Source organism: Elephantulus edwardii, unplaced genomic scaffold, assembly GCF_000299155.1.
Source record: "Elephantulus edwardii isolate Elephantulus edwardi_28Jun2011 unplaced genomic scaffold, EleEdw1.0 scaffold00237, whole genome shotgun sequence".
In the NCBI taxonomy this organism is placed as follows: Eukaryota; Metazoa; Chordata; class Mammalia; order Macroscelidea; family Macroscelididae; genus Elephantulus; species Elephantulus edwardii.
In genome coordinates, this window is record NW_006399987.1 from 1,909,788 (window position 1) to 1,919,548 (window position 9,761).

At 57.2% G+C, this 9,761-nt stretch overlaps 2 protein-coding genes across 2 annotated transcripts in view; both read left to right on the plus strand.

Moving 5' to 3' along the window:
* The first annotated feature begins 1,217 nt into the window (after positions 1-1,217).
* On the plus strand, positions 1,218-6,404 carry LOC102852458 (chromosome unknown open reading frame, human C19orf66). Its single transcript, XM_006898761.1, has 8 exons — positions 1,218-1,525; positions 1,994-2,117; positions 2,271-2,320; positions 4,106-4,144; positions 4,307-4,456; positions 5,140-5,243; positions 5,394-5,548; positions 6,015-6,404. Exons 1-8 carry the CDS (start codon positions 1,505-1,507, stop codon positions 6,227-6,229), a joined length of 858 nt encoding a protein of 285 aa, XP_006898823.1. The 5' UTR covers positions 1,218-1,504; the 3' UTR covers positions 6,230-6,404.
* A 3,026-nt stretch (positions 6,405-9,430) lies between these two features.
* Positions 9,431-9,761, plus strand: part of PPAN (peter pan homolog (Drosophila)) — a 14,825-nt gene continuing 14,494 nt past the window's right edge. The window contains exon 1 of the mRNA XM_006898834.1: positions 9,431-9,505. Coding sequence (XP_006898896.1) covers positions 9,431-9,505 — 75 coding nt within the window. The remainder of the gene's footprint in view (positions 9,506-9,761) is intronic.

Sequence of the window (9,761 nt, forward strand, 5' to 3'; positions counted from 1 at the left end):
CCCTCCCAAGCATGACGTCCTTCTCCAAGGACTGGTCCCTCCTTGCAACATGTCCAAAGTATGTCAGACGCAGCTTCAGAATCCTTGTCTCCAAGGAACTGCCTAGTTTAACCCTCTCCAGGATGAACCTGTTCATTTTCTTAGGGGTCCATGGTATACTTTTCTCCAGCACCACAGCTCAAAGGCATTAATTTTCCTTCTATCCTCCCTAGTCATTGTCCAGCTCCCTGACGCATAGCAAGTGATTGTATCAGGTGCACCTTAGTCTCCATAGTGACACCATTGCTCTTCAGTACTCTGGAGAGGTTCCTAACAGCAGACTTCCCCATCGCAATACATCTTTTAATTTCCTGGCTGTTGGTGCCAAGAGTGTGTTGACTGTGAAGCCAAGCAAACTAAAGCTGTGAACAATCTCAATCTCTTCACCATCCATCCTGATGCTGCCAATTGGTCCAGTGGTGAGAATCTTTGTCTTCTTGATACTGAGCCTCAGTCCATACTGGAGGCTGCAGTCCTTGACCCTCTGCAGCAAGCGCTTCAGGTCCTCCTCGGTTTCAGCAAGCAGGGTTGTGCCAGCCCCAAATGCCGATGGTGCCAAAGCTGAGGAGCTGAGCAAAGTCCCAGAATCCCCATTTCTTCAGGCGCGCGTTTTCTACTTTTCACCTCGCGTTAGGACTTAACACTTCAGATACTTGGTGTGAAGCCTTTTTAAGGGCTGCCAGTCCCCAGTGCTAAGTTCGAATTGTTTCAACCTTTTGGTTAACAATTCATATTCCCGGGAGGCCCTAGAAAATCCCATTCCTAAGGGCCGCCTGGGACCAGGGGTCTGTATTTTCGACCAGCTCCCCTCCCTAGCCCAACCGGCCCCTCGGACCTGGCACACAGTAACTCAATGACTGCTTGCGCACCTTCCACCAGCCAGCCGCTCCGCAGCGCTCCGCTGTCAGATGGAGCCACTTCCTACAGCCCCATTCTACAGAGCTGGAGACTGAGGCCCAGGGAGAGGACACAGCCAAGGGGGAGGGCCAGCGACCCAGCATCGGGCAAGGGCGCGGGTCCCTGCTCAGGGACACTTCGGGCAGGAGGCCGTGATGAGCCAGGGTGGCGGGCGAGCCTGGGAGGCGCGGGGCTCGCTGCGGCCTTGCGAGGCGGCCCCGCCCCCACGAGGGACGTGAAGACGCGGACCCCGCGCAGCGTGGGGACATGTGACCGACTGCAGAGGCCGCGCCGCCTCCCCTCCCCGAGGTCTGCGCGCTCCGCCGCAGGGCGCGGACCCGGGGCGCCCGCCCGGCTTGGGGGCGCAGCAGCGGGGGCTGAGCCTAGGCGGAGCCTGGGCGCCCCGCCCCCCCGAAACGAAAGCGAAAGAGGGGGCCAGAAAGGAAGGGCGGGCCGGGCCGAGGCGCCGCCCCCTGCCCTGCGTGGCTGCCGGACCGTCGGGCGCGCCCAGGTAGGGGGCTGCCGGTGCCCCGTGGAGACCCTCGCGGAGAGCTGCGCCGCTGCCACCATGTCTCAGGAAGGTGTGGAGGTAAGAGATGGCGACAGCTGCGCCAGGGGTACCCCGTGAGAGACGCCGGGAAGGGGCCGGGGACGCAGAGGGGCGTCGCATCTCCCAGGGACCCCTCATCCTTAGCCCTGACCTCCTCACTGGCTGGCGCGCGCCCCTCTCGGAAAGTGATCCTCTACATTCCCCAGAGCGTAATGCGGCCTCCCCAAGGAAAAAGAGAGGACTGTGGGTCAGAGGTCAGAGGCCAGAGGTTACCTGGCCAGCCTCTCCCTAGCCTGGGACGTTTGCCCTAGTCGGTCCCCGCTCCATCCCCTAAGGCCCCATGGGGACTTTGGATTTTTCCAGGAAATGCCTTAGAAGGATGGGTGGGCGGAGACCAAATCTGAGGGTAAAGTTCAGGCTAGGTGAGCCAGGCCTGGGGTGGGGGAGGGGCGCCCGCGTCCCCCCCATCCCCGGCCCCCATCGGAGCCCCCTCTGTCCCCATCCAAGCTGGAGAAGAGCGTCCGGCGCCTCCGGGAGAAGTTTCATGGGAAGGTGTCCTCCCGCAAGGCTGGGGCTCTGATGAGGAAGTTTGGCAGCGACCACACTGGAGTGGGGCGCTCCATCGTGTACGGTGAGCTCGCGGGAGCCCTGGGCTGAGGGGCTGCTCGTGGAAGCGCCAAGGTTGGGAATAGGCAGGCTCTCAGATCACCTCGTCTGCGTCCCAGCCTCGGCCACGCGCTCTGCTGGGTTCAGGACCCTCACTTACTCACCCTCTCCCCTCCAGAGGTAAAGCAGAAAGACGGCCAGGAGCTGAGTAATGGTCTGCCAACCCAGGTAACCAGCCCCCTTCCTTCCTCGATGCGGGAGGGAGAGGAGAGGGGATAGCCCAGCAGCTCAGTGAGCCACGTCTGGAGACGGAAGGACAAGGCCTGCTGGCCCACCCTCTGGGTTATCACCATGCATCACTTCTCCATTGTAGGCCCAGTTCGGGAGCTGGTAAACAGGAAGTGCTCAATACATGTTGGTTGTATTAAATCGGAGATGGAGACACAAAACTGGGCAGGGCCAAGAGCTAGGATATCCATGAGGAAGATGAGCCCTGAAGGTCAGGGAGGGCTTCCTGGAGGAGGAGATGTCTAGTTGTAAAGGAAGTGAATGGCCTGAGCAAAGGCTAGGATGAGCAGATTTGGGGGGCAGGGACGAAGCAGGGAGCCCCTGTGTTCAGTGAATGAATGAAAAACTTGGAGGCAAAGGTGTACCCCATCTGCTTTCCCTCTTAGAAATGTGACTTTGGCATCCTGGACGCAGTGGGGTTTTCCTGCTGAAAGGCCCAGCCAAGCGTTGCTGATGAGTGATAAGAACAATAGCCAAGGGGGGTAACAAGAGCACTTCCCTGTCTGCAAGTGTTGACCGATTTCAAGTCACAGCAAGCCCACAGGAAAGTGCCTCCTTAACGTCCTCCCCATTTTACAGATGAGAACACTGAGGTGCAGAGTGATGAAGTCACTTTCTAGAGTACCAGAGACAGCAACTGAGATGTGAACACTGGCCCCCTGGAGCCAGTGCCTGGGCTCTGAGGTGACCCTCATGATGGCCCAGGATTTGAACCTGTTACTGTCTGAATCCAGAACCCATGCATTGTCCTAAAACACCATGACCCATAAAGAGGCAGATGAACCACCATGCCAACAAGTGTGTTTTTGTTGGAGGCTCGTCCTTCTCTACTAGCAGGGAGGGGACACAGGTCCAGGCTGGTCCTCCACACGCACACAGAGTCCACTTTACATGGGGTGCACTCCAGCAAGGCCCCTCCTGGCTCTCAGCCTTAATTTCCCTGTCTCAGCAATGGGGCTGACAGGTGGACACACTTCTCGGGGCACTCCATAGGTGGGGGCCACTGCATTCACTCATCATGACTTGGCTGCTGCTAGGTCCCACAGAGTCAAGTACAACTCATAGTGACCTTATGAACAACCATTCTGAATCCTGTCCTATCCCGTGCCATCCTCATCGTCTGATACACTCAAGCCCACTGCTGTAGTCACTTCGTCAACCCACCCGGCTTAAGGTCTTCCTCTCCTTTGCTGACCCTCCACCTTTCCAAGCATGATGTCCCTCTCCAAGGCATAACGTCTCCTAGCAACACGCCCAAAGTATGTGAGACGAAGCTCCATCATCTCTGCCTCCAATGAGCACTCTGGCTGCACCTTCTCTAAGATACAGAGAAGGTCCGTGGGCTATTCAGCATTGAAATCAGGTCACTCCTTGGAGGCAAGGATTTGGAAGCTCCGCCTCACATACTTTGGGCGTGTTGCCAGGAGGGACCCAGTCCTTGGAGAAGGACATCGTGCTCAGAAGGGTGGAAAGTCTGCAGAGGAGAGGAAGACCCTGGATGAGAAGGATGGACACAGTGACTGGCAGTGGGGTCAAGAGACTGTGAGGTTGGCTCAGGATAGGACAGGAGTCAAAGCCAGTATCCGTAGGGTCACTCTGAGTCACAGTCAACTCAATGGCATATAAGAACTCATGGGGCCCAGGGACTCCAGAAAAGAAGCCCCCTCACCAACATATGAGGCCTGAGGCCCAGCTCCACTTTCTCCCCCTGGTGTCTTCATCCAGGACCCCCCAGAGGACATGAAGCAGGACCAGGACATCCAGGTGAGCCTCTAACGGGAGACCAGCAAATGAGAAGGGAGGAAGGGGGGGCGGGGCATACATAGGGAATGGGACATCTCTAAGGGCACACCATTGGGGAGGGGTCAGGTGCTTATGTTGGGAGAGAAGTGACCCCTTCTTGTCCCCATGTACCCCATCCTGCAGGCGGTGGCGACCTCCCTCCTGCCACTAACAGAAGCCAACCTGCGCATGTTCCAGCGTGCCCAGGAGGACCTGATCCCTGCCGTGGACCGCCAGTTTGCCTGCCCCTCCTGCGACCATGTCTGGTGGCGCTGTGTGCCTCAGCGGAAGGAGGTGACAGTCCAGCTCCTGACCCCAACCCTCACCGGTGAACCTATGACCTACAGACATCAACCTCCAAGAGCTTGACTCCTGACACCCCCCCCTCAAGAGTTGAGGTTCAGAGAGGGAGGCAGGACCCTGGCCCCCCCAGGGGAGTTATGTTCTTATTATGTACCATCAAGTAGGAACCAACTCATAACTAACCCCTAAGTGAATTTTCAGGGGCAATAACTCACAGGAGAGGAGACTGCCCATCTTTTTCCTGCAGAGCAAGCTGGTGGATTTGAACCATGTGCCTTTGGTTTGGCAGCACAGATTACAGCTAAATCATCAGCAGGCCCTCCCCAGAAAGAGTACGGTACCACTCACCGCACAGGTCCTGACCAGAGCAGGACTTCTGCCCTTCAAGTGTCAGCTCCCACAGAAATCAAGCCTGTCCCCAAGACCACCACCCCTCGTGTGACCTCTGGCTCCCTCATCCTGAACAGCCAGCCAGCTCCAGGGAGGGGGGGCGCGCATTTACCAGTTCCTGTGATATAAATATTTCCCCCTGCACTACTGGTAGGGAGTCACTAATGGTAATGGTGCAGTGGGAAGCCAAGATGCCCAGGGTCAGCTAACATATCACATCTCGGCCCCCGTGCTCATGCCACCTCTGACGGGGAGCCTGCCCCCCTCCTGTGCCCCCACCCCAGGTATCCCGATGCCGGAAATGCCGGAAGCGCTATGAGCCAGTGCCAGCCGACAAGATGTGGGGCCTGGCTGAGTTCCACTGCCCGAAGTGTCGGCACAACTTCCGGTGAGGGCGCTGACCCCCAGCCCACCCTCAGCCCCGTCCCCAGCCCACCCCACCTTGCCCTCCCCTGGTCCCACCCCGGCCCAGCTTCACCCTCGGCAGTCCCATCGGGGAGCCTGGCCCTGGGCCCTCACAGCCCTGCCCGCCCCCCAGGGGCTGGGCACAGATGGGGTCCCCGTCCCCCTGCTACGGGTGCGGCTTCCCCGTGTACCCGACACGGATCCTGCCCCCACGCTGGGACTTGGACACACAGCGCCGCAGCACCCACACCCACTCCTGCTCGGCGGCCGACTGCTACAACCGGCGAGGTGAGGCCCTGGCCCCCCACCGCCGCCCCCAACTCGTGGCTCTGGGGACATCCACCTCTGTGGCCTTAAGAACTGCCAGCTCCTTGCACACACCTCCTGCAGCGTCAGCCCCCTCCTACACACGCGTCTCCAGGTCCCCATGTCCCTCCGGTAGCCATGGAGTCAGCCCCTCCCACGCTTTCTCCTGGTCTGGCTCACGTGGCTCTGTGGCCTCCCTCCAGTGGCCCACCTCCCTGTGGTCTCTGTGTTCTCAGCGGCTTCTGTTTATTTTGTCTTCTGTGGGCACAGGGGACCCCATCGTGTCCTTGTCCCCCTGGTCTCCTGTGCTGTCAGCCCCCAGACTCTGCTTCTGCATGTCAGCAACTCCTGTCCTGTATCCCAGTCCTCTGCCTTCCCCCGACCCCAGCACCCTGTGTGGTCTCAGACCCCGTCAAGCCCCACCACCCCAGCACCTCTCCCTCCGCAGAGCCCCACGTGCCTGGGACGTCCTGTGCGCACCCCAAGAGCCGCCGGCAGAACCACCTGCCCAAAGTCCTCCACCCCAGCAACCTCCACATCAGCAGTGGCTCCACCGTGGCCACCTGCCTGAGCCAGGGGGGCCTCCTGGAAGACCTGGACAACCTCATCCTTGAGGACCTGGAGGAGGAGGAAGACGATGAAGAGGGTGGGCACGGGGCATGACCCCTGCCAGGTGCAGGTGCAAACTAGACACTACACAGTCTGTGGATACTTTGTATTATAAAATATGAGCTCAAATCGAAATAGGAGTGCCCTTGGGGAGATGTCTGGGTCTGAGGGGCTGGCAGAGGGAAGCTGGGGGGGGTGTCCCATTTGCAGGGCTCTAGGGAGCACATCCCTTTGGGAGGGTCAGGGCCTCTTGGGCTCCTGTGACAAACGCTGTGAGGGACAGACAGACGGACGGGGTCACAGGCTCAGGGGCCGGATCAGCATGGCAGCCTTCTTCAGGGAGTACGCCCCACCACGAAATTCAGCCCAGTAGACACCGTCCTGGTAGCGGCTGCGGTAGTGGCCGCCGCGATGCCACACACCATTGAGGTTGGAGTGGGCACAGGCGTGGTACCACCAGCCTCCCCGGTGGTACAGGGCACAGTTACCTGAGGGGCAAAGAGAGTCCGTGTCCATTCACCAGAATAAAAGCCTCTTCTAACAGCTCGCTCAGTGCAAGGCTTCTGCCAGCATCCCCTCACCCTCATTACTCTGATCTCCTCATCAAAATAAGAGCCCTAACAGCCTCCCCACCCCCACTCCCACCTTTCTTCTTCAGCTTTACTTATGTTCTCTTAAGCAACAAATAATCAGTGTCGACATTCACAACTTTTCCATGAGCTAAGAGCTCTACTTCCCATTTTAGGGGGTGGGGAGGAGAAATCTTTCTCTACTTCTTTTCTAGAAAAAGAGCTACCTCTCACTCCCTGCCCTTTACCAAAATAGAAGTCCTGCCATGTTGGAAAAGGAATCTGGGCTCCCTATCTCCTTACCAGAATAAAAGTCCTATTCTCTTGCCAGAATATAGAGGCTTGCTCACCCTTAGTAGGTCCTCACCACAAAGGAGTCTTACCCCACCCCTCCTATTCCCTCCCCAGAATCTAAATCCCGCCTCCCTGCCCCAGTCACCACCACAAAAGAGCACTACTTACCAGAATAGGAGTCTCGATCTCTGTCCACAGTGCTGAAGGGCTTATCGTTGTGCCAGGAGAGTGAGTCGCCAGCATCACCGTGGTACTGGCCCAGCCGCAGGCGGTAATGATCGCTCTCGGGCTCCAAGGAGAAGCCATCGTAGTGTGCCCTTGCCCCACGGCCCCCCCAGTCCTCCAGGAGCACCAACAGCTCATGGTCCCGGCGGCTGGTCAGTTGGTGCACAGGCTCCAGGCCAAGCCAGTATTCTCCATCAGGCCGCCCAAAGCCTGCCTGGCAAAGCAGGAAAGGGAGGAGGAGGAGGTCAGGAGCAGCCCCCTCCCTTCCCCAGCACCACCCTTCCTCCCCACCCACCTTGTAGTTCTGCCAGGTGGTGAAGAAGTTGACAGACCCATCTTGCCGCCGCTGGATCACAGTCCAGCCTCCACCCTCCAGCTCTTGCTCACACCACGTGGACACCACATGCCGGCCCAGCCGCAACTCGTACACTCCATTCTGCACGTAACCTGCTCGGTGGGCCTCTGCACAGTCCCGCCAGGGGCCTGCAGGCACAGGGATATGAGAAGACACAGCCAAAGCCAACCCATCCCTTGTAAGAGAATACATTCTTAAAAGAATCTTTATTCTCCCTGATCCCCTCACCAGAATAGCAGTCCTCTCTGTCATTCCCTCATCAGAATAAGAGCCTACATACCATTTTTCTCACTTAAATAAGACTCCAAGTTCCTCTCACCAGAGCAAAAAGTGAAGTCTGGAGGTTCTTAAACCTTAGTTCTGTCGTTCTCTCACCAGAACAGAAATCCTGAACAAATCCATCTCAACATGCCCAAATTTGCCACAGTTCCATTGTCCTACTGATTCTTACTACAGGACAGAATAGAAATGGGCTTCTGCGGTCATTGGTGCCACCGACCAGGCTGACTGGAACCACAGGCAGTAGAGGTGGCGGTTGGACTTGGGGTGACCAAGAACATTTGGGATGTGTTGGCACTAAGCCTTGGCTCCCTGATTTCTGAGATACAACTCTAAGGAAGCAGGTTGCCTTATCTGTCTCCTGTGGAGAGGCCGATGGGTCTGAACCGCCAACCTTTCAGGGAGCAGCAAAACACTTAAGCCACTGTGCCACCACCAGGGCTCCTCTCACCAAAGTTGTATACCTTCACATCAGAACCAACTCAGCTGGGTTTTCTGAGGCAGTAAATCACATAGGAGAAAAATGCCTATCTTTCTCCTGTGGAGCACCTGGTGGATTCAAACCACATACCTTTGGGTTGGCAGCGCAACTCATAAATCCCTTGTCCCTCCATTAAAATAAGAATTCTTTCTTATCCTTTACATTATCATAGTAAGAATGCCGTTCTTTTTATCACAGTAAGACCTACACTTCTCTGTTTTGTTCTGAGACTAGAAGTCTCATTTTCTCCATTCCCCTTGTCAGGAGAGGAATCTACCTTTGACATCCTGATCCCTATATGTCCCTCTCTGCTCATGCAGCTAAGAAATCCCCTAGGTGTTTTCCACGTCCCCAACAGCCCTGTCCCTCTTACCTGTTGGCTTGGTTGAGGCTGCAAGGTGCCTTGCGGGCATGGGTGAGGCCAAAGGCCCCTGCTGTCTTGAAGTCTGGTCTTTCTGGGGCTCTGGAGCAGAGCCTACCCTCCTGCTGCCTTCGGTGCCTCCCACTAGGCTGACCGGAACCACAGGCACTAGAGGTGGCGGCAGGACCTGGGGGGACCGAATACTTTTGGGATGTGCTGGCACTAACCCCTGGCCAGGGCTGGGGGTACCGGCTAAATCTCTCCCAGTACTGTGGAGCTCTGGTGGTGTAATCCTTAGATGCACTGCTATCTCAGAGCTCTCCCAGTACCCACATAAAGCAGGGTACCTTCTCCAACTCTAACCCCTGGAGACCCCAAGAGTCAAGCTGGGCTTAAATCCAGAACCTGTACTCAAGTTAAAAACAGACCTGTACCGTGATTCCCTCTAGAGATAGTAAGCAGACATCCAACATTATCTTAACGAAATCTGTTAAGGTAGGGGCTGTCACAGAGCAATGATCTCTTCTCCAAAACCCAAGGACAGACGTGTCCTGCAGCTCAAACTATGTATATACTTCACATCACCAACCGCTCAACACGGTTTGGGGTCTTTATCCACATAAGGATTTGCTTGATCCTGTAAATATTTCATGTAGGGGTCTTATTAAGAAACTAAATACCTGCTGATCACATGGACCTAAACGAAGGTAAAAGCATTTGTTTGCAGGGTGTTTCGGATTTTGGAACTGTGGGTAAGAGTGGCAGGGTTGCAGGCAGACCCGTGACAGACAGTGCAGGCCGGAAGTGACTCCGGGATTACCTGCTGCTGCCCGCCCACGCCCCCCGGGCACAGGCGCTCGAGGCGGGCGATGAGGCCACTCTGCTGGCTGACCAGCTGCGCCAGCTCGCGGAACTTGACGTCCAGCTCGTGGAAGCGGGCGGCGGCGCGCTGCGCCTCGGCCGACGCGTTGAGCACGCGCTCGCCCAGCAGCGCCAGGGCGGCGGCAGGCTCCGCCCCCGCT